Here is a 27,766-nt window from a genome sequence, read left to right as displayed (position 1 = left end):
GCAAAGGTGTAAACAGGTTTTGAGGTACAAAGTTCAGCCATCAGATGCTCTTTGGCAGACAGTCTCTGCTCAAGCCGACGTGCAGGCAGCAGTAGTCACGTGAAAGGGTGTTAGGAGAACATTTGTTCGCTCCGAATTCTATTTCTGAGCACCAGCCAGGCGGTGAGCTTGCCACTCGGACCGTGGCGCTGTCGTCGGGTTACCTCCGGCAAGTCCGGAGATCTGGGGAAAGGCGTGGGAAAGCTTGGCCCGTGTGTGTGTGTGTGTGTGTGTAACGCTGGAAAAAGTGGAGTGGGCTCCAGGCATTCCTTTGTGATTACACATCTGTGGAAAAGCAAGCCAGACATTCCTGCTGCTGTATGTGACGCCTGCTCACTTCAGACCCGATCCTTCCTCTCCCCCGACCCCGTCATCAGAACCAAAGGCCGACTGAGTCCGCGCGGCGGTGCGACCCGCGGAGACGCACCGTCTTTGCACGCGGACGGGGTCTGAGGCCTCGCGGTTGGTCCATTTTTACAAGCGTGGATCAGAGAACACAGTACGCAAAGTGCTACGCTGGGTACCCACATCACAAGTACGCGTAACACGTAAAAGGCATTTAAAGAATTGACCCTGTCCATGAGTAATTGAAGGTGGAGCAGAGGGCCAGACAGGCAGGGCCTACAACCCCCGGGCTGATGCTGGTAAGGTCTGGTTTTACTGAAGTACTTCCTTTTGTTTGAAGGTTGGCTTAAGAACAGGATGATTCACCTGAGTATAGTTACATAAAATAAGGTTTTGTGGTGGATAAAAATATTTTAATTGTACTTTATTGATGTGGTTAAATGTAGACTGGAGGTTGGTGATTTTAGGAAATAAAATGTGATTATAACTTAATGCGAACATAATTGTAGGTATTTATATTACATATCCTCGGTAATCAGTCTCACTAAAATGCCAAATCAAACATCCACAGACAGTAGGCTACGCATTAACATATTTATTATTATGAAAGCTTCTAATCGCTACCATGAGTGTATATTATTGCATTAAGAGCTAAAAGTACAATAGCTGATGTTTGTTATTGTAATTAATCTCTCATTATCGCATTCGCAGCATTTCCAATTACCTCCCTGATAGGGTAAATATGACTCCATGCAAACTGCACTGCAAAGCCAAGACTGTGTGAATTGATTACGCCACACCGCCCTCTGCTGACAAACGAAGCCAAAAACGAATATTTAATATTTAAATATTTAATCACAAAGGCATTGTGCTTAGTGTGTGATTGTTTCACTGCTTAACGAAAACAAATGCGCAATAAGAAGTTTTAAACATGTATATATCATTTATAGAACAGAACCTAATGTAGCTGCAATATTGCCTTTCCCGTTTCTGTCTCGCCAACGAAGAACAGAATCAGCACTCGCGACTATTCGATTATTATTTGCACGAGAGCGCGCCCGCGACCATAAACAGATGACGCGTTTCTTAAAGGTGCGCGGCGGCGGCGACGGGAGTCACGTGACACGCCCTATATCAACACGCGGGGCGCCGTTCGTGCTTACACCGGAGACGCCGGAGCGGAGGTGAGCGGCGCTATAAGGCGCGTTCGCCATCCTGGTGACACGTTTTTATGGAGAAACGTATTTTTATGTTTTTCAAAAAAAATATTTTTGTGTGCGAACTTTATTGTCGTAGCCCTTGTTGTTGTTCGCGAGCTAGGCTAGCCTGTTAGCCGCTAGCTAACGGGAGGCAAAGCAAGGCCTTCGTGTCCGCCTGGCCGCTTCACTAACTAATGAAGTGCTGCTGTTATTTCTTATTGTTTATCTGTACGCGTAACGTCAAGCCGATTGTGTTTGTTTTTGTGTGTGTTTGGTTTTATTATGCGGGGGTCCTGTTTTACCTGCTAGCCGACTAGCTTAACTTAGCTTGTCTTAGCTAGGTATTTTCCACTTCCATGAGTTGGGTTTTAATTTTAGAAGCTCGTTGCTCTATGTAAGACGTGTTGTGAAAACCTGCTCTGAAGCGGTTTACCCAGAATTGTGTCAATATAGTTTTTGCTCCAATCACTATCATTTTGCTTGGATATTAATAGTTTTGTAGCATGTTGGAGTAAGTTAGGTGAGCTCACCACGAGTCATACGGTGCCTAAAACCGGGCCTGAAGATTGTGTCCAGGCCAGAGAGACGTGTTGGAAAGGTGTGTGTGTGTGTGTGTGTGTGTGTGTGTGTGTGTGTGTGTGTGTGCGTGTGTGTGTGTGTGCGCGCGCGAGCGATCGCTCTAGGCTAATCACGAACAAAACCAAAAACTCCCAGCACATTAATTGCTTATTGTCGTGCACATTGTGACGATAAAACCCGGTACGGTGCGTTTTGAATGATTTGTTCAGTCCACGTCTTGTTGAAATTGGGTATTTACTTTGAAGGGTTAGTAAATAAACGGCAGGTCTCGTCTGTTTTGAACGCCGAAGCGCTCGGTTAAACTGTCAACGGGCGTTGCAGCTGCGGAGGAATGTAACGGACATCTCTGCAGATCAGGTTTGTTCGTTCGTTAGTGCACTAGTTGTGCAAGGATAACTGGATGCTCATTCTTCCCAATCCCCCCCCCCCCCCCCCCCCCCCGAATAAGGGCTTTTTGGCTTGGTAGGGTGTGTGTTGGTGCATTTAATAAGGTGAATACACACCCTGGTGTGTGATTCATGGTTCAGGTCACACTTTTCACATCGAGTGTAACTGGTGTGAAAGGTTGTGCTTTGCCTAGATCATTATGCGCAGAGTCAGAGAAATGCCAATGGTTTAGTGTTTGTCAGAGAGAGAGGGAGAAACATTTGAAATGTAGCAGGTGTTCTCCACCGCTTTAGTTTGTTCTGGGAGAACTTTCCAGAATTAGCTGGTGAGCAAGGAAGGTTCCGGATGAAACTAGTAGCAACTGGAAGTTCTGTCGCTCTGTCTCTCTGCTAGCAGTTCTTAAGCATGTGGTGCTTTCCTGTCTGCAGGTTAAGTTTAGCCACTCACATCTTTGGCAAGCACGAGTTGGAACATGACTAGAGACCCCAGGCACAGGGTTTAAGCCCTGTTGGCAGGAGGGTGCTATTATAGACACTGCACTGTAGACGGGAGGGGCATTTATAGAGCAGCTGAGGTACGTTCGCGCCGATACTGCAGAGTTTATAAGATGATGAGACGCGATGGCTTTTTAACCTCGTGTTTTCGCGGGTTGTAAGGCGAAATCTCAGAACAGTTCCTAATGTATGACCGTTCTTTGGGTCCAGGGTTGAGGCTGAGATCTTCTAGAAACCAGCAGGGTGTCCTCATCCATGCAGCACGGTCTACTGCTCTCGATGGTGAAAACGCGTCAGATCATGTTTGTTGATGGCCTTGTTTGCTCATCATAACTCATTAACCCAACTACTCGTTGTCCTCTGTTTTGTCCTGACGACACAGATGTATTATTGTGTTATTACTTGTATATTAGTTGTAGCAAATATTCAAGTTCATCATTGTGTTGTTTTTTGATTCTCTGCCCCCACCCCCCCACCCCCTAGGTCCACTCAGAAATGGATTCGAAGTCTCGTCGGCTGCCGTTCTCAGTCTCGGGCCCTTCCTCCCTGTCCTCCCCCACATCCATCTCTTCCTCTTCCTCCTCAACTCTCGGTGCCGGGCGGCTGTATGGCAGGGCAGGCGTGCTGGCCACCGACAGCCTCAGCAGGGGAACCGTGGGAAAGCTAGACCCTGACTACCAGGTACGATCCAGACGTAGCTCAGCTGGACATGGTCAGCTGCTCACACGGCTCCGAAAGAAGCGGAACATCTGGGTCTGTTTTTATAGGATCTCCCGTCTCGGTATGAATCGGAGTCCCATTCGAGTCCTGCACCAGCTCTGTGAGCTACGTTAGCTTGACTAGCCCTGTTCGAGTCCTGCACTCAGCGTTTCTGCTGCACCCATGGAGAAGTCTCATCTTGTGCCAGCTTGGGGCGAGGGAGAGGTTTAGAGGCCAGGTTACCGCCCCTCATGGCATTCTGCCAGCTTCACACAGTGCAGCATTCTGTGTAGGGTTACCGGAGCCGCAAAAGTTGTTTTTCCCCACTGTGAGGGAGCAGAGCCTCCCATGCAGAAAAAACAAGCTGAACTCCGGGCCGTGACATTACCTGCAACTTGCCCTCGCCGGCCTCCAAAACACCACTGTTTGTCTTGTGGTCGATGGTTTGTGGGCCGCTGTAACATGTCTCTGAGGAGGCGTGTGCCTTCATCAGCCCTGCTGGCTCTGCTCTAATGCTGTATACAGAGTTAATTATGAGGATTTGGTTCTGGAGACGTGTGCGCGTGCGCTCAAGGGCACAGCTAGGCTAAGAGCAAAGTGTTCACTCTCATTGCCTGGTGCTGTGATACGAGTGTCACTGAGTCTGTGTGAACACCTACTAGCTATTTTTATAGTCTGCTTGAACTGGCTTCATGTGTGTGCAAGTTCACAAATTCCCATAGTTCCTAGGACCTGCCCAGTGAATTGATTTTGTTAATCATTCACTGTTGTCCTTTTGGTGTGCCACAGGTGATAGATTTCCTTAATGCACAGGTAACTTACTTGAGTGTGCCCAAGTCATTTACTTAATCACAAATGTGTTGTGCTATTTGAGCAAATGTGCTGCTTTCAGAAGATGTTTGCTTTGGGAGCAACAGTCATCATTGCGGCCCTTCTTTTAAACAATTGGTTTGGCAAAAATTTTTCTGTTCCTCTTAAGTCAAGCGTAATCCGTTGGCCCAGCCAAGTTTGGTGACTGTTGTCCAAAGTGAAATATTTGTTTGTTTTTTGTTTTTCTAAACCATTATTTTAATCATGGTGCAGGCCATTTTGTAATTTGAGTTCTTTAATATATACCAATATCACAACAGCATGATATTCCATATGTAATGGCAACCCTGTGTTCCAGAGCCCTTGCCTTCCTGGAATCAGCAAAGATTACATCTCCTCGGAGAGCTCCCACTCCAGATGGAGGCTGTCCACTCCCCACTCCTCCTCCTCCTCCTCCTCCCCCACTGTATCCCGTGATCGTCCATGGGCAGGGTCCTCTTACAGTGGAAGAAGCAAACCTCTAAACGTTAGCCATCTCTTTCTTTTCTTTGCTTGATCGTGGGCTGTTGATTGACTAGTTTGGAGTGACGGACACGTCATCCCCTGCTGTGTCCCGCAGGTGGACTCGGAGCGGCGGCTGGGCTCGTACTCCGGGCTCCTCTGTGCGTCTCAGGACAGCGAGTCTAAAAGAGCCAAGCTGTCATACACGAGTAGGGCGGCGTACAGCAGAAACCTGCCTCCCTCCTCCGCCAGAGGCTGCAGTACGCGTGCCAGCCTGGGCTCCATGCCAGGTACTCTCCTAGTCCGACGCGGGCCGTGGCCAACCTGGGCACGGCTGGGTTCGCGGGAGAAGCCTCCGTATCGACCGTGGCTCTCAGATCCACTACTGAAGGGTTTGAGCTATTGACTTCAGAAGTGTAGAGAGGTCATTTGATTTAAATGTGGAGAAACTAATGCATTAAAACCACTAGTGTTTGTTGATGCTAAGATGGTTGGGGATCTGTAGTTGGAGGGCATGAATATGAAATATAACATGGATTGTGTCTTGTTGCAGCACAGGTTATGCGGCTTTTGTTTCTGTCCTGTGTATCGGCTTGTTTTTGAATATATATGAAATTGATTCCACAAGCAGTTAATTTGGTGGTCATAATATTTTGCATGGCTGATGTAGAAAACATTTTTCTGACATGCAGAAGATTGACCAAGTGTCATTGTGTTTTAGACTCACTGTGGAAGTCCACCATCAGCCCTCTGTCCAGATCATCTTCAGCCTCCTCATCATCGTCTGCAGAGGGGCTGTGGTATCGCAGGGAGCCGGAGAAGAGGTCGGAGCCAAACCAGTCCAGTTTAGGAGAGCCCAGCTACAGACCCACAGTTCTGACCTCCTCACTGTGTGCGTATAGCTTTAGCCCCGCCCTCTGGTTTAGCTCTTAATCAAATCAGACCCACAGTCCTGACCTCACGGTATGTATGACGAGGCGGGTAGAGTGTTTTCAAATGGACATTGAAACCTGTAGGTCTAAGCATCAGCATGCTTTGATCAGGGACAACTTTGAAGGTGACCAAACTACTCCTCAACCCCTGGGTCCAAATATCCAAAATGTCTCTCTGTGCTCTTAAGTAATGATTTTGGTGTGGGTTTTTTTTTGTTTGTTTTTTGTTTGTTTGTTTTTTTTAATTGATTTGTAGAAAAGAATTTAAGTTTACTAAGCAAAGCTGTTAAACTACTGATGAGTTCGTTAATCTTCACTGCACTGTAGGCGTCGTAGCCAAATCAGAACTCAGGATTTTAAGTCTCTTTCAGCTGTGTATTTACCATGAGGAGCCACCATATGGCTTAGTTTGCCTATTGGACAACTTCTACTTGTTAAGCGAGCTCTGTCTTGATTGCTGTGGAGGACCACTTGCTTCCTCCACCGCAGGTGGCTCTACATGAGGGCTTTCAGCAGGTTTGCCACACCTGTGTCAGGGCGAATCTGAGCGTGCTGTGCTAGTCCCAGCTTGCGCCAAGGGACAGATCGGTCGACTCCACCAACCAACACGTTTCCTTTTGTGTGGATGAACTGTAATTTGAACTGTTTGTCTACGTGACCCAGTGTGACCACCTGTAATTCAAATGAAGTGTTGCATCATCTAGAGTACTGTGGCTTCTGTTAGAATGATGGTCAGGCACCGTCTTGTCAGTATGTCTGCCAAGGGAGCGAATCGTACACGGTTTTGGCTCATTTAACAGCCGTTACCTGATCAGCAGGTTGTAGTTGGGCTGAAAAGTTGATCTCCACTGACAATGTTTGTCCCTCCCAAACTGTTGTACAGAAACTAGGAAAACTCACCTGAAGTTTTGTGCTGTAACTTCTGAAATGACTGAGCACTGCGTTTCTGAGTGAAGCGCAGTAGGTGTGGAAAGTGTCTGTGATGGGAACCCAGACCTAACAGTGTGAGCTCGGTTTAGCATGCGCTCCGGTGACCAGCTGAACCCGGCGCAGGCTGGGAGGGTTTTCACGAGATGAGCTGAGCGGAAACATCGAGTTGTCGCAGTAAACGAGCCACGTTGAACTTGTTGTCAAAAAGTGACATTGCGGTTTTAGCCACGTTGGTCCCCTACAGGGTACAGAAGTCCTGAACTCAGCAGATGTGAACAATAACGCAAGGGTACAAGAAAAGTGAAGCTGAATGGAAGTGATGGTAATACAATTTAAGTAGAGAAGGGATTTTGTTCCAATTTCCTCACTTTCATTTGATATTTGGATAATATTTAAATACATACGTGTGGGGCTGTGGTCCAGCAAATCTGAATATTTTTGCAGGTCAGTTTTCTGATGTCTGTGGGTTATTTCAGATCGCCCGGAGCGCGTGACTTCCACCTACGCGCAGGGAGCACGTCCTAAAGAGGGCCTGTACTCCTCACGCAGGGAGAGCAGCACGTCCAGCCGGCACCTCGCCACCGATTTCCTCCCTTCCCCTCTGCATCGCAGCTCCCGTAGACTGGCCTCTGACTACTCTCCCAGTTCCCGCCTCTCTCGGGACACGCCCGTCTCCAGCTCCAGCCAAACCTCCGCCTCCTTCTCGGACCCCTCTTTCCTCTACTCCTCGAGCTCTTCTCCATACACGCCCCTCTCTGAGCGCCATTCTAGTCCTCCTCAGCCAAGCCCCACCCCTGTCCCAGCACCATGTCCCGCCCCGGAGGACGGCGAACCGGACGGCAGAAGCACAACAAGGCGTCTGCTGTCCCGCCTCTTCTCCAGACGCTCCAGTCAGGAGTCTGGCTCCGCCTCCAGCTCCAACTCTGCCTCGAGGTCATTTGACTCCACCTCTGAGGAGGCATCGCCCAGTGAGACCATGCCTACACTCAGTAGCAGGGAGAGCACTGAGGAGGAGCCGAGGAGCTCCGACCCAGTGCAGGCGTTTGCGTTCCTGCGTCGACGCGAGCAGAACCTGGCTCCGGTGAGGGCAACTGTGGGGCCAGAAGTGGAATCAGTCAGGGCTCCCGGCGGCCTTCCCTGGCTCAACTGGTACCGTTACACGCCGCTGTTTTCCCGCCGCCGGAGAGACGGCCGTGATGAGGGTGCTCGCGCGGAGCCCCGCAGCTCGCGCTCGCTCCCGCTCACCAGCCCAGACAGGCAGAAGACTGCAGAACGGGATCCGTGTCATGACGAGGCGGAGCAGGAGGAAGACGAGGAGGAGGAGGGCGCGACAGCCGCTCCTCCGGCCGGAGCGTCGACTGTCTCCTCGGCCCTTGTGCAGGAAACCTCTCGTCTCCCTGGGCGGAGCCCTGTGGCTGCAAGGGTGATGTCCAGCCCCCTCTTCCGCCTGCCTGAGAATGTGATTATTGGATTGGATGTGGGAGTGGAGGGGCGGAGTCAGGCTGATGCGCAAGCGAAGGAAAAGCCCACCCCCTCCAGAGACCCTGAGAAACTTCGGAAGATTCAGGAAAGGTGAGAAGACGTTCACTGAAACGCTGTCTAGCTTAAAAAAAATAAAATAAATAAATAAATCACTGCAGCAGAAGTTAACCTTCACAGTTTACCCAAAACTACACCACCACTCCTTCCTCTGGCGTGGCCTACTGGCCAGGTTGTGTCCGGAACGGCTCAGTGTTGGTCTTGAGTTTGGTGCTGTGTAACGTACGAGCCCGTCGTTTCCATGGTTGACGCAGCAGAAATCGCTGGACAAGAGCTGCTCAGTAAAGTGGGTCTATAGGACAGCAGTGTGGGTTCAGCAGATACCTGAAAATTCTTAACTAGACACAGACATATGACAACTGGAAGCCTGTCCTGAGGCAGACTAGGTACTGGACTTATAATCAGAAGGTTGTGGGTTCAAATCCCACCACTGCCAAGTTTCCACTGTTTGGTCCCTGAGCAAAACCTTTAACCCCTCAAGTTGTACTCAGTCATAATTGTAAGTCACTTTGGATAAGTGTCAGCCAAATGTAAACTGTACTCATTCTTTTAGTCAATATTAGTCATCCCTTGTTACTGCTCACCAGTGAGTGTAATGGCAAAGCACTGCGGAGACGTCCGCTAAACAATTCCCTGTAGGCTAATTAGGAGTGCGCTCCAGGTCCAGATTCTCCTGCTCTGTGCCGTTTGGGTGCAGATGCCTTTTTTTGTTGCTCCGTGACTGACTGCTCCCCTGTTTCTCTTCAGCTTGCTGCTGGAGGAGTCTGACGAAGACGAGGGGGACCTGTGCCGGATTTGTCAGATGAAGGAGGAGTCGAGCTCCAACCCGCTGATTGAGCCCTGCAGATGCACAGGCAGCTTGCAGTATGTGCACCAGGACTGCATCAAACAGTGGCTCCGCTCCAAGATCAGCTCCGGTACGCGCCTCCTCCTCCTCCCGCTCTCTACACTCCCGGGGGTGTGGAATGCCGTCTGAATGGAGTTACCTGGCCTGTGCATTGTAATGCATGTAAGGCACAGAACTAATTAGAGGTGCGCAGTGTAACTGGCAGATATAAGGGAAATATTTGGTACAGGCAACCATGGGCAGAGGTCAGGGTGGGGCAGAGGCTGGGGTTGTGCTTATGCGGTATTACGGTTTCCTTTTGAAACATGAGATGTCGCGTTAAGACCAGATCAGACCACTAGGCACCAGGGTTTCAGTGGCTTGACGTCACCATGGTAAACGTGTTGCCAGTATTTTTGGTGAGATCGGGTTAATGAGCAATGGTCGTCTTATAATTTAAGATTGGGGGGGGGACTAACCAGTTAATGACTAGCTTGTGCTGTTGATGTCTCTGCTTCTCCCGGTCTGACCCTCGGCTTGGCAGGTTCCACCTTGGAGGCCATCACTACCTGCGAACTCTGTAAGGAGAAGCTGCATCTTGACATCGAGAACTTTGACATCAATGAGCTCTACAGATCCCATGAACGGGTAAATGTGTCTGCGTTTCACTGACCTGAGGGTGCAGTGGTGGCATTGTGCTTGGCCAGATAGCGTAAGCCAAAGTCTGAACTGGAAAGAAACTGTTGGTCATAACGTTACAATCTTGAAGTCTTCACACATTTAGAGATGGTTGGAAATCTGTACAGCTGGTAGCATCCTTGAAGTGAGCACAAGTTGATCCATAACTCCTGTGCTGTCCACTGCATGCCTCTGTGTTTGGCCAGTCGGAGTACGAGTTCATCAGCTGTGGCCTCTACCTGGTGGTGCTGCTACACCTGTGCGAGCAGAGGTTCTCCGACGTGCTTGGGGCAGTCAACGAGGCTGGGGTAAGCACGTTCTCCCCCTCAGGGGCCTCGGCCTGGCGGAGCCGGACCTCTGTGTGCAGCACATTTTGGCTTTGAATTGTGATCTTGCATAACAAATGTGACTCCTGCTTGGAAAAAAAATAGGGAAAAATCCCCTCTTCCCCTCTCTCGCTCAGTTTTTCAACTTGGCGAGAACCCTTCACGAACACATGGACAATCTTGAAAGTACGTTCTGAATCATTCTTCCTTCTTGTCTCGGTTGTTTCTCACAACCCCTCTGGCCTTGTCTAAAATTTGTAATAGCACGACACTGCCGTATCAGAGTTTGATAAACTTTGTGGGTAAGTACTGTTTGAGAGGACTGATGTATTTGTATTTGGGGTCTATTAAAAGGCAGTATAGTGCAGAACTGGTGTGCTGGGGCACAGCTTCTGTGATCTACATGCATGTTCGTATCCAGTAACATGCTGAGTAGTTAAGGGTGAAATGAGAAGGTTTTAAATCGTCCCTCAGTTACTGCCTGTCCTTAAGGCCGCAGAGTGCTGGCTATTCGCTCCACATATTGGGCAGAAAGGTTTATTTAAATTCTGTATTTTTCCCACTTGTAACTGCTTGCATGCTCATGTGGGTTTGTTTCCTCTCACTCGCTCAGGCTCCTACGCTGAGTCTGACGAAGAGGATGTACAGGACAACAGGCCGTCCATTGACTTCTCCGACATGGACAACGAGGGAGAGGAGGAAGAGGAGTTCTAGTCTTGACAAGGACAGGGGGGGGCGTACATCCACCTCTCGGCAGTCCACCTGGACTCTGTTATCCAGTGCACAAAGACTCATTGGTGCCCAGCGACCGCACCTAGACATCGACCATAGTCCGACGCAGGACTCTCGATATGCAGATGGACTTGTTGGGGGGTGGCCCCACCCACCAAGATTTTCTTTGTTTTTGTGTCTGAAGTTGCCGAGTGCACAGCCAAGCTTTGTAGAGCGTGAGGTAAGAACCATGGGAGGGGTGTGTGGCGAGGGTGCTCAGACCATGCTGAGGAGGGGGGTCCTGTGGATGGGCACTAGCATGTGGATCAGGAATGGGAAGCTTTGACTCTTTATTGAAAATGGTGGGGAAAAGAATAAATAATTCACTTTAATTTGTTTTATGTATCAAGTGGACTTGTGTTTGAAGTGAGTTTTCTCTGAATCGTGGACAAATGAAAAATGGGAGACTGGATGAGAAGTTTGTGGTTTTCCATCGTTTTAATTGCTTTCTGATTATAACTTGCTCTGCTTAATTATTTCCTCACTTTAATTACAATAAACGTCTTGGTGTACGGAGGTAAACCGCGTTACGTGACCCGCCTGCTTATTCCGTTCAAACTGGGCGCTGTGTGCAGGATTTGTTTAAAACCGAGCGATGAGCAACCTTGTTTTAAAAAAAGATCCGACTGGATGTTCTTATAATTTTAAGGTCTCCAAACGAATAAGATTATAAAACGTGCAATTGACAACGTTCACGGATTTAAAAAAATAAATAAAATTAAAACAAATCTGGCGTGTGTCGTGTGTGTTTTCAAACGGATGTTTGGTTCAGCTAGCACTCGGCTAAAAATCACACGTTAACAACGCTCCTCTCAAACAAAGCCCGTACCGCTCGGTGTGGCGAGCGACTTACTTCATCACGCCGGTAGAGGGCGTGGACTCTACCATGATGACGTAACGCGCGCGCGCACACACCCGACGAGCACTGGCTGAAACGGCGGCTCGCGCGTCGTAGGACGCCCCGGAGGAAAGCGGAGCCCGCGGGCCGAAGCAAATCTCCCCCACCACCGATTCCTGCCTCGTTCCGCGCAGTTATGTCTCTCTCGCCATGCCCTGTCTCGCGGCGCACCTGCTCCTCTCCGCTCCGCTGCTGCTACTGCTGCTCCGCGAGGCTGGGGCGCTGAGGGCCGCGCGGGGTGGGCTGCATCCCCCCGGCCTCGCCTCGCCCTCGGAGCACAATGACATCGACGCACAGGCGTCCGCGCACAGGGGACGGCAGGACGGCACCACCGAGCCTCCAGGTAACGGTCGCATGGTGTAATATGGGACCTCTCGGTACCTTTTGGGTTGGGTGGCCCTCGGTGAAATTAACGTGTGTATGTGTGTGTGTGTGTGTGTGTGTGTGTGTATATGTATATATATATATATATATATATATATATATAGCAGTGACGCAAAATAAATGTCACGTTTTCAAATTAAAAGGGTTTTGGTCGTCGCCAAATGGGCGTGAGCCGATGCTTGCATTGTCGTAACGCAATTAAGTAACCTCTCCGATCAGGTTTCACCGTGCTGGCCCCATCGTTGCGCGTTTATTTCGTGCACAGATGTCGTGGACGTGGCGTGCGTGTGTTTAATCAGGTCTGCAGGCTGAACCGCCACGCTGGAGCGGATTGGCGACGGCGGCTAACGGAATTAGAGAGCCGGTCAGCCGTGTGTGAGGTTGTTTTGTGTACATCACGTGTCTGGCGTGTTCTTTCTCTTATACAAAAGACTGCTCCGACGATGCATTTTAACGTATCAAGCTATAGCCTTTGAGGGTTTTTAAAGACACTTTTCTATAAAGTACGAATCCGTTTAACTGGTTCTCTGGAGCAGTCTGTTTAAAGTGGTCGACACGATCCATTAAGTTATTTGACTCTTCTTAAAATGTGTAATTCTGCGTTCCTTCAGAATAACCTTGAATTCTGACTTATGTATCTCTACGGTGACCTTTCTGGTTGAAGCCAAAACCCCCAAAACCTCCAAATGAATGGATTTGCTTTTCCAAGTCAATGAATAATTTCATTATGGTCATGCCCTTTGACGCACTGGGAATAGCATTACCCCTAGATGCAGATGTGGGGTTCTTGCTCCTGTGCAGACAGTTGGCACTTTGATATATTTTTTAAATGTCTCTGTCGAAGATGCAGCTCTCTTCCACATTATTGTTTCGTGATGATGAGATTGAGGCAGGAGGTCTCTGACATTATTAAATAATACCGGACAGTAACAAACTTTAACCTCCCCAGTTGAAATATAATATACAGGATCTAGTTTTTGGATGTTAGGAGTGGCTCCTGCCTCAGGTGCACTACCCGCCTCCTGAACCGACTGTAACTCTGGACTCCGCCCCTCCAGAGCCCTCGTCACTGACCCTGAAGGTGTCGGTGAAGGACGCATCCAGCCAGAGGTTCCTGAGCGGCGCAGCTGTCCTGGTGTTTGTGAACGGATCGCGGCTTCGCTCCAGCCGCACCCAGGATGGCGGAGAGGTTCTCCTCACTGTGCCCTACCAGCTGGGCGCCACCCTCACTCTGGTGGCGAGCATGGACGCCTACGTGCCCTCTCAGTTCCGTTGGAAGACCACGAAGATGCCCAGTAAGCAGCGCACGGTCCTCCCACCCGCACGTGTGCCTCTACGCTTTGTCTATCCTCTTGCATCTTGCCTTGATGAGGGGAAATAACAGCTCCCCTGCGTGTGTTCTCCCCTGTCAGATCTGGAGTTAGTCTTAATGAAGTTTACACTGCTGTAGTAAATGCAACGTTAGGCAATATATATTATATATAAATATTACCAAGTAAATGCAACGTTAGTGTTTTCTGTTACACTAAGTGGAATTTTCACCCACCCAATCTATTTTTTTTGTAAGCCGATTATGAGTGCTGATTATATGCAGATCTTATTCTTCTAATAAGATTTTTAACCAGCTGTTCTTTGGCATCAGATACACGAGTATGCAGAACCTCATAATAATGGCGTTTTCACGCAGTGTTAGGAGAGAAGGCTTTGTGTGAGCTGAGCCGTCGTCGTGTAAAGTTCTGGCAGCGTTTTGACTAATGGGTGTTTGAGAGCTTCTGTTGACACGTTTGTTTTTTTTTCTTGTTTTCTCCTCCAGTATTTTCTTCCGTTACAATGTCCCTCCTGCCACAAACCCAAGGCAACATCTGGCTCTTTGAAGACAATGTGTTGATAACAAGGAAAACAGCTGGTGTGTTCCCATCAAATCAGCCTATTTTAAGTTCATTTGGTGTGCATCCACAAGGCTTTGTTTCCTGGAAAATATATAGTTTCAATGGTTGTTGTTTCTTAACTAGTCTTTCTTGTATGTGCTTGCTTTCTAAAAAAATAATGTGCGTGCTATCAGCTGCAGGTGATGTAATACTCTTATGGATATAGTGTTGATTTAGTGGGGTGTTCCGCTACCCAATTTAGTAGTTTAAATGTAGTAGTTTAAATTACACCAATGTGGCCTTCACAGTGACAGCATTCAGACCTTTCTGTTAAGATTACTTGCATATGCACATCATAACACGTTTACTGTATTATTTTTTCTGCAGATCTGTCATCTCAGCCAAACGTGCAGTTCCCCAAGGACCTCATCTCGCTCCCAGAGAACACGACCATCTCCATGGTGACTGCCTATCTGACAGTCACAGCCACACCCCCAGAGAAGGACAGCCACTTCTCTACACTGGGGGTCGTCAACAACAAAGGAGGTACACAGACATGGCCACTGCGCGCTCACAGTCGTGCACAACATCACACGGTCATATTGCTACTTTTGATCTTGCGTAATAACAAAATTTACTCGGTGCTACTAGCACCGAGAACTTTCGTCTTACACCATAACGGAGTAATTACCACTGGATGTGCTTTCTGATCTTTGAATAGGAATTACCGAAAGGCAACAAGCTGACAATCTTTTTATTGGACTCATTGTTGACGCGGTCAAGTCAATGGTTTCTGCGTTCCATAATGTTATTCAAAATAATTTTACTGATGAAACCATCTTTAATAAGTATTATAATTGAATTGATCATGTTTCTGGGTTTCATTGGATAGAACTAAATGATAAATATTTTGTTAACACAACATGACTCATTTTTACGGCTTATATTAAATATGTACGGTTTGTGTGCAGCCTCACCTGTTCCTAAACTAAAGGATATTATTCCATTAAATGTTTTAGGATACAAGAGTGTGAAACTGAGTCCAGTGGCAGTGCTCAGCGCTCAGCTGCTGTCCGGCGGGAAACAGCTGGATGTCAGCGGTCCCGTGCAGATCACTGTGCCTTTACCGTACCACACCCGCCTCCGAGCCTCCGACACACTGCCTGCCTGGGCTTTCGACATGACCACAGGTTGGTGGAGAACCTTCTGGAAGAGCAGATTCCTTCAGAAGAAAATGAATTTTCAAGGCAGATGTAAATAGTTTTTGTTTTTATTCCCCTCTGTCCCCCGAGCCCCGCCGTTTCCCGGTATAGACGCCTTTTTGAGTGCCGTTTTAAATACTGCGCTAGGCTGAATCGAAGCAAGATTTTCGCTCCATGCTTCATCAACGTCTACGGAGACACGAGGTGGTTGTGTGTGGAGGATTATGGGAACGAACGCGTTGTGATCTGTTGACGTGTTGAGCTTTTCTCAACTTTATGCACACGAGAAGCAAGTTTCACTGGATGGCAGCCAGTCACCACCAGGTGGAGAATCTTGTGTCCCGTCAAACCACAAACTGAGATCAGTCTTGTGTCAAGATGGAGAAGAAGATTATCACTGCTGTTGGGTTTTCCTGTACATATTCTATATTGTATAAAGACATACTTAAAAAAAAAAAATGGAGCATGAATGAAGGCTTCTGAAATAGTTGATTGTCCTGGTGGGTTTCAATATTTGTTTTATATTTTTCTAATTAAGCTATTAACTTGGAATTTTACATATGATGTTAACATACTTAAATAGCTGAGCAGGTTAATCATTGAGTAAATGGTAAAGCATTTCCTAACTTGCGCTGGATAAGAGCAAATGCCAAATGCCGTAAATGTTTGAGTTGGTTTTAGTTTTTGGGATGGTCGACACTGTGGGCGCTCCCCCAAACAGTCAGCAGGGGGCGAAAGCAGCGTGCCGCTTCTCTGCAACTTGATGTTAACGCATCTTCACCGTGTGCTCAGACTTGACTTCTGACGTTTCGCCAACACACGTTCTTTTGGCCCCAGGTACTTGGGTGAACAAAGGCATCGGCTCTGTTAAGATGGGAAAAAATGGTCTGGTGTGGACCTACGTGGCCCCTCACCTTGGATACTGGATGGCAGCGTCGTCTCCCATGTCTAACGGTAAACACACACCATTTTCCATACAGCATAACACACGTACATAAATCCATGCATGATTTTTACACAATCCATCCATGCTTTTACGGTGAAGATTTATGAGGTATTCGAGACCTGCGTTCACCATCGGATGCTTATATGTCCGAGGATTAAGAGCTGCTGATTTTTTTTCTTGTACAATACCAACCTGGTAACCAGATTTCTGCTTGTGAAAATCCAGGTTACATGGGACATGCAGCTTCGATGGATTTCATCTCGTACCATACGTACCTCCTCGTGGGCATTTTGGGTGGCACTCTTGTGATCATCATTGGATTTTTATCTGTGATTTTATGTCACTGCAGGTAATAGCTTTTAACACCCACTGCTGTTGTTAGTGCCTTAGTAACACAGAACCCATGGTTGGCTACATGCCTAAACTTTGACATTAAACTTCGTTTTAATCTCGTCTTAAATACAACCTTCAACCCATTTTGTTCCTTATGCTAACATTAACAAATTTGTTTTAGTCATCGTAAATTTAACTAGATTGGTAATCTGGCTAAAAAAGGTCATCTGCATATTCAAGTGAAGGGAAGTAGAATGTGCTGCTTGCTTTGCAGAGATTTGAGCCATGAGGTTGAGAGAAAACGATGGAACTCCACTCGTCTGTCAGTTCTAAAGAAAGACCAGATGACATCCACCACCTTGGATGAAGCCCGTGGGCCATTGTACCACAACGGCGACAGGACCTACTCAAGAGCCGTGGGCCATCCTGACGCGTCTGCCTCGCCTCGCCATCAGGCCAGCTATAACATTTACATTGAAAATGTCTGTCGTCCTGGAGGGAACCTGTATGAGAACACTGGGAGTGCAGGACTGGAAAACCTCAGGCCTCCAGTATCCAATCTGTACGTAAACGGCGAGGAAGCAGCCAGGCTTAGGGAGATTTCCGAGAAGAGTGGCTCGCGGCAGGCTCCCGAAGAGAACGTGGTATATCGAGATAAGCTGTTCCACATCTACAACCAACCCGTGGCCATCGTGCAGACTCCAGAACTCTTCGGCGCCCAGGTACAGGCTGATTCGGCTGGGAACAGAAGTGCCACGTTCCCCCGCAACGGCTTGGAGCACGGAGCCCAGACCGAGCGCAACTTCAAAGACAGCTTCACCCAGACACTGCCCAAAGTCCCTCAGCAGGATAGCGAGGACCGTGCTGCTTTGGAAGGCCCACCGACTTCCACTGCCAACCCAGGAATCTGGGGACGCTACAGCCACTTGCTGGAGTCGGTCTCCGTCCCAGGAACCCTGAACGAGGCAGCCGGAATGGGTCCATTCCACAGTGACCTGCAGGGGGTGTCCGAGCAGACGCTACTAGAGCTGTCCAAGGCCAAGCCGTCTCCACACCCTCCTCGGGCGTGGTTTGTGTCCTTGGATGGCAAACCGGCAGCTCAAGTCCGCCACTCCGTGATCGAGCTCCAGGGGAGGCACCGGCCGGGCAGCAGCAACGACACCAGCCTGGACTCCGGGGTGGACATGAATGAGCTGCAGCAGTCATTGCGGAAGAGCGAGCGTGAAGGCCCCTCCGTTGCCAGCATGCCCAAAGCCGCAGGGGGCCGCGGCCAAGAGGAGCACGACTTGAGCAGCAGTGAAATTGGAAGTCCCGAAGATGCGTCCCTGAGGAACACCCTGGAGGGCAGCAGCGCGGCGATCCCCAACATCCCCGAGGACAGGGACGCGGGCGACACGTCGAGCGAGTCCAGATCCACCCCTCCACCTCGCAGGCTGAGAAAGGTACGAGACAAAAGGCCAGATAAGAAAACGTCCCGACACGTGCGGGATGAGAGGCCGCAAACAAAACGCTAGCCCCACATCTGGCCAGCCTGCGCGCACAGCCTGTGTAGAGCTTTTTGGTGTTTGCCAAATGTATCTAGTTTCGATCGACTTGCCTTATAGTCTTTTCATCAGGAAGGGTGCCATGATTTAATAAAACAACAAAAACAAACCAGTCTGTCTTACCCTTTGGAGCGTAGCTTTCTAAACGTGAGTTTCCGTAGTCTTTGTGTCCCTCCTACAGCGTAGCTTCAGGTCTGACGCCAGCACATCATTGCTCCAGACGCGTTTGCATACAGAGTCCCGTGTTTACATTACAAGATTGCATTGCCGTAGCACACGTACTTGCATTCACGTTCACCTGTTTTTCACTGTGAGCACAGCATCTATATCCACAGAGCTTTTCCGAACGGATGAGGAGTCCGTGTAAGGAAGTGGGCGTTTATTTTAGGATGACGACGACGATGATGGAGTGTATGCGTAACGTGCTCTGTTTTTATCTTTAGTTCAGGTACAGAAGAGACATAACTGCCACAGAGTGCCATGATATGAGTAACAACACAGCACTGTACAAATTCCCAGCACAGAATTGCAGTACGTGTCTAATGTTGCGAAACGCACAAGAGTCACATGCGTTGCGTGTTTCGTCTGCATGCAAGGGACTCATTTCTGGCAAGGAAAGGGAGTTCAGGAAGAGGAACCTTTGGGGACGTAGGGTTTTTCCATTACTTATTTAATGTTGTTTGCATGCAGCTCATCATTTTTACAGGACAATTTAATGTTGTGTGTGAGAATGTAGCAGCAAATACCAGAGATTTTGCTCAGGTTCCGTCCTGTTTTACAAGGCCCTAAATATTTCAACCTATTTGATTAAAATAGAAGGTTATATGTACATAAAACGAGTGTGTCCTGACTCTGCTTTTTTGTGCATATTGTTTTGGTAGACAATATGAAAGTGACCAATAGTCTAAAATCTGTTTCTTTACTGAATGTGCTGGTTTGTATAGTTTTTTTGTTGGTGGTGTTGGTGTGTTTTTATGTAGCAGATCTTTTTTGCTGATTGTCAAAACACTGGTAGATGATTATGGATTAGCGGAAGAATTTGACGGGTAATTTCATTTGACATTACAATGATAACAAATAGATGTGCATGACTGAAAAGATTGTTTTCTTTGTAAGTAGTGTAAACCACATTTTTACAAACACTTTTCATATTGTATTGTGTATTATTTTTATTCATTTAAAAATATGTAACTTGTAAACATACCACTTCTAAAGGCGCTTAAGGGAAAATTCTCCCATTCCTTGAATGCTTTGCTGACCAACGTGTGCTTTGCCCTTTTTGTGCACATCAATAAAGGAACTACCCAGATTGTTGGCTTCCTGCTAATGTGACAGGACGTACCCATCACATCTGCACAGTGTAGCCTCAGGAAACGCCTCAGCTGTTCATTGCTTGTCCTGGTCACAGACACAATGAACTGTGCAAATGAAAATATGGGCACAATGATGGACAGACACAACAGTGCAGCGTGAGAGGTTAATGTCCTTGTGAGATATCTATCCTGTTAGCTTAAAAAGAGATGATCAGTCTATGACAAGTCAATGAAGAAATGTTGTATTAAATAATTAATCCAGAAATATCTGCTATAAATTCTTCTCATTATGAACACACCATAACTCTACTTTTGGTTTCTTTGGTGTTTAGCAGTGAAAGGTACGCTTCTAGTCCATGGTTCAAGGTCACTCGAATCACATCTGGGCTGCGGTCTTGCGCCCCAGCCTCTGTGCCTCAGAGGTCTAATCTGGCCATGGAGAGTGCTCGTTTTGGGTTGGGTTTTACTGACCTGCTCATTTACTGATCCGCTCTCTTCCTAGTGGCTGATCCTGGATCTTGTCCCAGAGGCTTGTCCCTTAATCCCAGTGGATCTGAGCTGTTAACTCCAGAATACGTGTCATTGATGCAGAGGCACCGGGTGCCTTGGACGAATGTTTCAAATGACAGAGGTGCCAGTGGACCTTCTCTAGGCAAGTCAAATCTTTCTGCCATCTGCAGAGCAGGTGCCCTGACGGCCCGATCCTGTAGGCCAACACCTGGGATGAAGAGGTCTGATCTCTGCTCATCAGTGACCCAGGTCTGGGCACCGTTCGCCGGGGCCTTTACCTTCCCCCGACTGTCATTCCATGTGAGGGGGTTGGAGATGTCCTGCCAGTCCAGTGGGCAACAGAGGGACTGATGTAGCCATGTCTCAATACACCCAGCATGGAACTGCCACACCAAGAAAATGGAGGGAATTGCAGTTTGGCACAGATTCTATCCTTATGCCTCAATATTCATCAGGTTTTAACATTTTAAAACCTAAGGTTTTAATATGAAACAGCAGATCATCCTCGACATTTTCACTGTCAAGAGTTCACAGTAGTTTAATTCAAGGTTGTTTACATTAAGAAGTATTTACATTAGCCAGATGTCAGTTAGACAGGGTGTGGAATATGTTAGCTACCTTGTGTCGACAGGGGAGGGTCTTAACAAGCTGGCCCAATCGGAAGCTGCAAAGGCAGAGGCGGCATTGCATGCCCACTTCCAGGAGTCTGGAACTCTGACCAACTCATGTTGCCGGCAGACTCCTCAAAACGCATTCCGGAAGCACATCTGTTATGACTTTGGCCTTGCTACTGCATGCGCTAGCAAGGTTCAATGTCAACTGAAAGTGATTTCGCGTAAAATACAGCAGCAGTAACTAAGACCAGAAGAACACAGTTTATGAATTGTAATGGTCCATGGTTGCGGGATACATTGTAGGTCCTAGATCACCTGGTGTGCACTGCCTGAGCGTCTGTTATCTGTGCTTGAGTGCATAGGGGACCTACACTGTGTTCCAACAGTGCCAAGGCTGGTTTCGTTTCTGCAGAACCACAAGGGCAAATTTATCTCAGCAGTGACAGACTGCAGATCACATGTTAAACCTTACACTTTTGGATCACCTACTACCTAGAGGATACTGTCGGATGTTCCGCGTCCCCACTGATAGCTGAGATTAGCTTTAGTCGGTTAGTTCTGCCCAGACGGAGAGAACGGAGAGGCAGAGCTCAGCTGTTCTGCTGTTTTTAAAAGGAACCAGTTATCAGAGTATGGCCAGTATGCTGGCTTTAGACTCAGGTTGAAAGCTGTCCTTATTTAGCCTGGCTTTAGACTCAGGTTAAACGCTGTCCTTATTTAGCCTGGCTTTAGACTCAGGTTAAACGCTGTCCTTATTTAGCCTGGCTTTAGACTCAGGTTAAACGCTGTCCTTATTTAGCCTGGCTTTAGACTCAGGTTAAATACTGTCCTTATTTAGGTTGGCTTTAGACTCAGGTTAAACACTGTCCTTATTTGACCGGTCTTTGAGGGAACATCTGAGTTAACACAGTGTTCACTCTCCTGTTTGGTCCCTGTGTTCTTCACCATCATGAGGGCTCTGAATCCACTTTATAAAGAACCAGTGCTGAGGAGCCTCCGGAGGCCCGTGGGTCAGGGGTGCCCCCTCAGCGTGTGTTAGATGCAGCTACGTCGGTCGATGGCTATCGTTAAAGCTTATCTTGGTAGAGGGACGTGCTAGAGGAAGAACGCGTTCACCCACTTGAAGCACGTGTTGACTACAGGACAGAGCCTGCAGTGACTGCACGGGACCCCGAGGTGCTTGTCCAGACGCGCTCTCTCTGAGCTCATACACATTTGGGCTGCAGCCTTTACCTGTGGGTAAACAGAAGAGATGCGGCTTCTGTCGTGCAGCCGGCCACAGGATCACCACGGTAACCACCACCTCACCCGATTTAGCCTATAAGTGTCTCATCACTTCCAGGTCAGCCTTACCTCCTTCTGAAGCACAGATAAGGTTCCAAAGTCCTTCCGGCAGAGAGGACAAGTCACCGTGGCAACGGCCTCTGACCTGCTCTGATGGTCAGCCCATACTTTCATACAGCAGATGTGAACGTTGTTTCCACATCCAAACCTTCACAGTGACAAAATCAGCATGCACTTGAGGAAAAGGTTTCACGCTTTTTCCATGCTCAGAAACGTGTTCAGAAACACATCTGTCCTTCTAAAATAAGCCCCCAAATACCAGTATGATTTTCAGCTTTGAACCCCTTTCCCTCCAGATTCTCGTTCCTTATTCTTGTAACAACAACTTTCATATTCGTTTCAAGGTAGTTATCGAACACAGTAGTCACCAAACAGATTAACTTTAAAGTTATAACTAAATAATAAGCCTGGAGTTGAGGAAGTTAACGTGTGCTTTCCTTAAGCCAGAGGCATAGCCATTCAGCCTCAACGATGACGGTTTGCCAGGTCTACCAACTACATTATGGCATTTTAAAGTTCAAAAGATCAACAGCAAAAGAAATCTATGATGTCTAATCAAAAGGTTAACATTTCATCAGCTTACATGACAGAGAAACCAGTGACGTATTTTAATACTGGGTGTCAAAACTTTGCAGTACGTTACAATCCTAGTCTAGCAACAAATGAAATAATTAAGTCTACAAGGCACATGTGTTGGCATTTAAGTGAAAACTCGTACAGAACCTGCAGTGCGTGACAGGAAGCCTCTTCCTCAGAAGTTCCTCCTGACAGATGGGGCAGACATCCTCCTCTCCAACTGCCTTCTGTCTGAGTGTAGCTTCCTCCTGACTGGAATCAGGAGACTCCAGGGCACAGGGGGTGGTGTCAGGTGGCCAAGGGGTTCTGGTCCTGTACACGCCCTGTAACACCTCCAGGATCTGTCGTTCCACAAGACCCAGCTGGAAGCAGTCTTGGTGGGAGAAACCAGAGGAGGAAATTGGAGGACTTTATTTTCAGACACCAAAGTCTGACTGTAGGAACGAGAGAGAGAAAGAGAGAGAGCATGCGCTATGAGCAGTTAGACTGCTAAGCAACGCACATAAAGGGATAAAATATAAAGCTCACATTCATGATCCTTTGGGAGTCTAAATTTGCGCATCAAAATGAAGGGAAAGTACTTAGAGTGCTTAGACACGAGGAAACTAAGAAATGCAAATTAGTTTGTTAGACCAAATTAATGCGCTTACCAGCAGGGGTGCTTGCAAAGCTCCTCTTTTTGGGACGTGACACAAGTGCACGAATGAGGGTCAGCGAGGCACACCTTCACCACACAAGCGCACGAATGAGGGTGACCGAGGCACACCTTCACCACACAAGCGCACGAATGAGGGTGACCGAGGCACACCTTCACCACACAAGCGCACTAATGAGGGTCAGCGAGGCACACCTTCACCACACAAGCGCACGAATGAGGGTGACCGAGGCACACCTTCACCACACAAGCGCACCTTCACCACACAAGCGCACGAATGAGGGTGACCGAGGCACACCTTCACCACACAAGCGCACTAATGAGGGTCAGCGAGGCACACCTTCACCATACAAGCGCAAGAATGAGGGTGACCGAGGCACACCTTCACCACACAAGCGCACGAATGAGGGTGACCGAGGCACACCTTCACCACACAAGCGCACGAATGAGGGTCAGCGAGGCACACCTTCACCACACAAGCGCACTAATGAGGGTCAGCGAGGCACACCTTCACCACACAAGCGCACTAATGAGGGTCAGCGAGGCACACCTTCACCACACAAGCGCACTAATGAGGGTCAGCGAGGCACACCTTCACCACACAAGCGCACGAATGAGCGTGACCGAGGCACACCTTCACCACACAAGCGCACTAATGAGGGTCAGCGAGGCACACCTTCACCACACAAGCGCACTAATGAGGGTGACCGAAGCACACCTTCACCACACAAGCGCACGAATGAGGGTCACCAATGAGGGTCTTCACCACAACTTCACCACGGAAAAGCTGCACTAGGAGCCTGAAACGGCCATTGAAAACCAACCGCAAACTCACTTTGTACTTCTGGGGTTCCTCGTCTTGTTTCAAAAGGAATCCAGTCGGCCCAAATTCTTTCAAAATAAACATGGTCGTGTTCATGGCTCGATCTTGGTGCCAGCTAACGGCATCGCTGACTGGTTTCCTCCACGTCGTTTGACGGAACATGACCAGGTTCTGTTAGCTGGGTTAGAAGCTCCTGTTTTAAGCAGACTGAGTACCAAATAACTCTGGCACTATGAGCAAATGTGCTAACAAAAATAACGTTTGTTGGCTACTAAAATGTGAAGTACAAATACTTTTGTCAGGATTCCGTGTAAATGCTACCGTAGCTGTCGACACGCTGGATTCAGTGTTACTATGGTAACGCTCCACTCTGCTTGGCAGGCGGTTGTGAACAGTCCCGCTAGATGGCGCTGCTGGCCGTTAAAGCGGTGGCTCGCTGTTCCATTGTCTGATTAACATACAAGAACAACTGATGCCGCCGTATAGCAGCTGAGTGGTGCGTTTAGTAGGCCGACTATTTTTGGATTTTTTAATATGTCCTTTTACTAAATAACCTAAAAAGTTATATATGTCGGCTATCACATGCTAACGTATTGAAATGCAATTAAACTATTTTATAGAAAGCTTTAAAAGAATGGGTTTTTTTTTTATAAATAGTAATTTAAACTATCCGTTTTGTCCTCTGCCCTTTATTAAGCAGCCATTTAAAAGGACTGCATCGGAAAATCTAGGTCACGTAGCCCGGTTGTGCTTGTTCCTGGCACGATGAGCCCCAACCGGGAGCTTCCGACTCCACCTCGGACGAGGACCGAGGCGGGGTTGCAGATTCCTGCAGAGCCGTATTGCCTCTTCTCGCTGTCTCCCGTTAGACGTCTGCAGAGGGAGGTCACGGCGAGCGCGCCGTCGGTAACGGCAAAGACGTGCACGCCTACGTCACGGAGGCGAGTGCGCGCGGCGTTGTCGGGAGATCGCGCGGCCCACAGCCGTCAGCCAGCGTCGCGCACCTGATCCGTCGGAGCAACGCCGGTCATTCAGCTCGTGCCAATGTGCGAGATGCAACTTTATCAACGATCACGACACCGCGAGGTCTGACTCATAGACGCGAAACTGCTTCATGTGATTTAAGGATGTGCACAGGTTCCGGTATACTGAAATGCAGTTTTAAAACATACCTTGTGAAACATGTGACACTGGCTCGTGAGAGCGGTAGTGGATGATACACGACGTTCCCACCTCTCTAAAACGGTCATGAATTACGTCATCAAAACATCTGTTCACCCAACTCGTGCGCGTAATTCACTTTTTTTCTTTTTTTTCTTTCTTTTATTTATTTATTTATTTATTCATTTATTTATTTATTTATTTTTTAATTTTTTTATTTTTTTATTTTATTTTATTTTTAAGGACGTTTCGGTTTTGACAACACCCATTTTTATTTCCACGTGAACGTGGATGAACGTTTCAATTAACGTGGCCGTTCCTGGGGCTGCCCGCGGTCAAACCCGATTCGTTTTCCCATCCACGTGTTTTCCGTTTTGGAGAATCCGACCGGCTGCTCCCGTTCCGTTCCGCGCTAGGCCAAAACGACCGGAACGATCTGGAACGCCGTGTGGGGAGAGACAGCAGGAGACAGGTGGAGAGAGAGAGGGGGGAAGGCCTGCGTCCTTATAAACGCTTCATGGCTATAGAAGTAAGGACAGTCCTGGAGTCTTGGCTTTGTTAACCCAGTTCTGCTCAAACTGGCGGTTCCTACGAGGTCCAGAGGTTCTCCCCAGACTAACAGCACTCCTAGCAGTGCCTACAGTGCTCCTGGGAAACAAACTGAAGCCATCAGGGTAATAAAAGCGTGCCGTGTGTTTTTGCTCAGGTCGGAACTCTTTATCTCAACACTCTCCCCATAACATGTCCAACCAAGAGAGAACTCCCGTTACATGTCTTGAGTCAACTGCCCCACGAGATCTCAGAGCTCATCTGGCGGTTGCACATCACGCTTTTCCCCCCTACCATGCCTCAGTGTGAGTGTGTGTATGAGTGTGTGTGTGTGTGTGGGTTGGTGAGGAGGGGTCTCCCCGTGGGGACCTGACGCAGACACAGTCCTTGCTGAATGCTCCAGCCATTCCAGCAGGGCCAGCCAGGAGTGTGTCCCCACGTGGGCGTGTGCTGTGACCCGGCACGGCCACTGGGCCCCGAGCTCCTCCTGAGCAGGACATGGAGTCAGGACATGGATAAAGAGTGAGACATTGTGGTATATGACGGGTAACAAATCTATTCATCTATTATAGTCCTAAAGCTAGCTCACACACACACACACACACACACACACACACACACACACACACACACTACAAAGCTTCGTAAATCACATGAAAGAGACCTAAATAATGCTTCATGTGTCATTTATAGGCTCAAAAATCCACAGGCAACTACGTTTTTAACACTCCCAGAGAGGGTAGACTCCATTGTCCCAAACATGAAACTGTTATGAAACCAAATTCTAAACGTCCACTACAATCTTAGAACTGCTGGTTTTTATGAGTAAAAACCATCACTGAAAACCATAATTGAGATGCAAGAAATCATGTCCAACAGTGCATGCACATTCATAACAGGTTTGTGTCTCTGGTTCCACCCAGTCACATGACCCCTAGGGCCATGTGTTGATGTGGCTGTAGTCATTTGTTACTTATATTTGATCAGTGAGTTTTTTTTAATTTTCAGAGGAAGGAACCACACAGGAAAGGAGTGAGCTAAAAGTTCACGCAACACATGTTGCAAGGTCACCACCTCATTCAGCACCAGTGTGTGTTCCCTCGCACACCGACATGCACTCCCTCCCTCGCACACCGACGTGCGTGTTCTCACACACTAGCAAGCTTGCACACACTTTCTTCAACACATTTATTGACACGGCGCTGTGAAGAAACCATCCGCCACAGGAGATATGAAACAGCTCCGAAGGCCATGTTCGCCGTGTCTGAATGAACCTACGAATCCTAGAGTTCTTCATAACCTCTGTCTGGAACATATTTACCAAAACGCAGTTCAGTTCATTCTCAATGCTGAGGTCAATGACACGCCAGGGAAACACTGGAGCTTTAATCAGCACCGTTACAGCTAGTTTTAAAAAACCAGGGTGGCCGCTCGCATTCATTTTGAAGTTTTCGGTCTCCGCGGTGCCGTTGCTGGTTATTCCCCGGCTGGTATGCAGAGGGCGTGGAGCGCCGGAGACCTCTTCGACCCCGATCAATTGCCGAAACACAACACCCACGAGAAGGGAACTGGCCGGGCGGGCCAGGGACCGCCCCGCGGGCTCTTGTTCTGGAGCTCCCCCCCGGGGGTGTCGCCGGGCTGCGGTGGAGCTGCTCACGACCGCCACCCGGAGGAGCAGCTGCATCAACAGGTGCGATGTGGTGTATCGCAGCTCGTAGCCAAGCGTAACGCGTGTCACGATGGCCCTCGGGCCCAACGCAGGCCAGCCGAGGAGAATAGATAAACTGACTCGATATGTTTTGGCTACGGAGTAAAACTCACGAGCTTCTCATTGTCTTCTCGTTCGTATGCATTGTCTCCTTTGTTGCAATACTTAGGTGACTTTACAGCATTTTCAACAGTTCCGCCTATTCTTCTCGGGCCAGACATGTGTTGTCGACTCATAGTTCACTGGTACTGATGGTTCTGAAGACAATAGAAATTGTTGACTT

At 48.3% G+C, this 27,766-nt stretch overlaps 3 protein-coding genes across 6 annotated transcripts; 2 read left to right on the top strand and 1 right to left on the bottom strand.

The window, feature by feature from the left end:
* The first annotated feature begins 1,485 nt into the window (after nucleotides 1-1,485).
* marchf7 (membrane-associated ring finger (C3HC4) 7) lies at nucleotides 1,486-11,583 on the top strand. 4 transcript variants are annotated; one of them, XM_035526948.1, is made up of 12 exons: nucleotides 1,532-1,568; nucleotides 3,254-3,325; nucleotides 3,527-3,724; nucleotides 4,911-5,078; nucleotides 5,172-5,343; nucleotides 5,775-5,945; nucleotides 7,392-8,487; nucleotides 9,202-9,371; nucleotides 9,825-9,928; nucleotides 10,165-10,266; nucleotides 10,422-10,470; nucleotides 10,898-11,038. In XM_035526948.1, the coding sequence occupies exons 2-12, from the start codon at nucleotides 3,299-3,301 to the stop codon at nucleotides 10,996-10,998; spliced, it is 2,358 nt and encodes a 785-aa protein (XP_035382841.1). In that variant the 5' UTR covers nucleotides 1,532-1,568; nucleotides 3,254-3,298; the 3' UTR covers nucleotides 10,999-11,038. The 4 variants fall into 4 exon arrangements, with proteins under 4 accessions (XP_035382835.1, XP_035382829.1, XP_035382841.1 ...); XM_035526936.1 differs by lacking the exon at nucleotides 10,422-10,470 and having other exon boundaries at nucleotides 1,531-1,568; nucleotides 10,898-11,583; XM_035526942.1 differs by lacking the exons at nucleotides 3,254-3,325; nucleotides 10,422-10,470 and having other exon boundaries at nucleotides 1,486-1,568; nucleotides 10,898-11,583.
* A 407-nt stretch (nucleotides 11,584-11,990) lies between these two features.
* LOC113582770 (protein FAM171B) lies at nucleotides 11,991-19,540 on the top strand. The gene is made up of 8 exons (XM_035532613.1): nucleotides 11,991-12,296; nucleotides 13,396-13,632; nucleotides 14,151-14,243; nucleotides 14,593-14,751; nucleotides 15,225-15,395; nucleotides 16,245-16,361; nucleotides 16,579-16,702; nucleotides 16,961-19,540. The coding sequence occupies exons 1-8, from the start codon at nucleotides 12,104-12,106 to the stop codon at nucleotides 18,198-18,200; spliced, it is 2,334 nt and encodes a 777-aa protein (XP_035388506.1). The 5' UTR covers nucleotides 11,991-12,103; the 3' UTR covers nucleotides 18,201-19,540.
* Nucleotides 19,541-19,964: 424 nt separating this feature from the next.
* On the bottom strand, nucleotides 19,965-24,641 carry zswim2 (zinc finger, SWIM-type containing 2). The gene is given in 8 exon segments (XM_035526392.1): nucleotides 19,965-20,436; nucleotides 20,672-20,908; nucleotides 21,778-21,900; nucleotides 22,021-22,159; nucleotides 22,735-22,960; nucleotides 23,116-23,155; nucleotides 23,237-23,311; nucleotides 24,078-24,641. Coding segments are annotated over 8 exon segments (1,404 nt in total). The 5' UTR covers nucleotides 24,228-24,641; the 3' UTR covers nucleotides 19,965-20,022.
* Between the last annotated feature and the right edge of the window lie 3,125 nt (nucleotides 24,642-27,766).

This window comes from Electrophorus electricus, chromosome 1 (assembly GCF_013358815.1).
Source record: "Electrophorus electricus isolate fEleEle1 chromosome 1, fEleEle1.pri, whole genome shotgun sequence".
In the NCBI taxonomy this organism is placed as follows: Eukaryota; Metazoa; Chordata; class Actinopteri; order Gymnotiformes; family Gymnotidae; genus Electrophorus; species Electrophorus electricus.
The sequence above is the reverse complement of the archived record's forward strand: the minus strand, read 5'-3'. Positions and strand labels throughout refer to the sequence as shown.

Excerpts from the sequence above, each read along its gene's own strand:
- marchf7 (XM_035526936.1), top strand. The coding sequence starts at position 3,299 with ATGCAGCACGGTCTACTGCTCTCGATG. Across the intron at positions 3,326-3,526 it reads ACGGTCTACTGCTCTCGATG|GTCCACTCAGAAATGGATTC; the intron begins GTGAAAACGCGT and ends CCCACCCCCTAG. Across the intron at positions 10,267-10,897 it reads GGGCAGTCAACGAGGCTGGG|GCTCCTACGCTGAGTCTGAC; the intron begins GTAAGCACGTTC and ends TCACTCGCTCAG.
- LOC113582770 (XM_035532613.1), top strand. The coding sequence starts at position 12,104 with ATGCCCTGTCTCGCGGCGCACCTGCTCCTCTCCGCTCCGCTGCTGCTA. Across the intron at positions 12,297-13,395 it reads CGGCACCACCGAGCCTCCAG|AGCCCTCGTCACTGACCCTG; the intron begins GTAACGGTCGCA and ends CCGCCCCTCCAG. Across the intron at positions 16,362-16,578 it reads GTCGTCTCCCATGTCTAACG|GTTACATGGGACATGCAGCT; the intron begins GTAAACACACAC and ends GTGAAAATCCAG.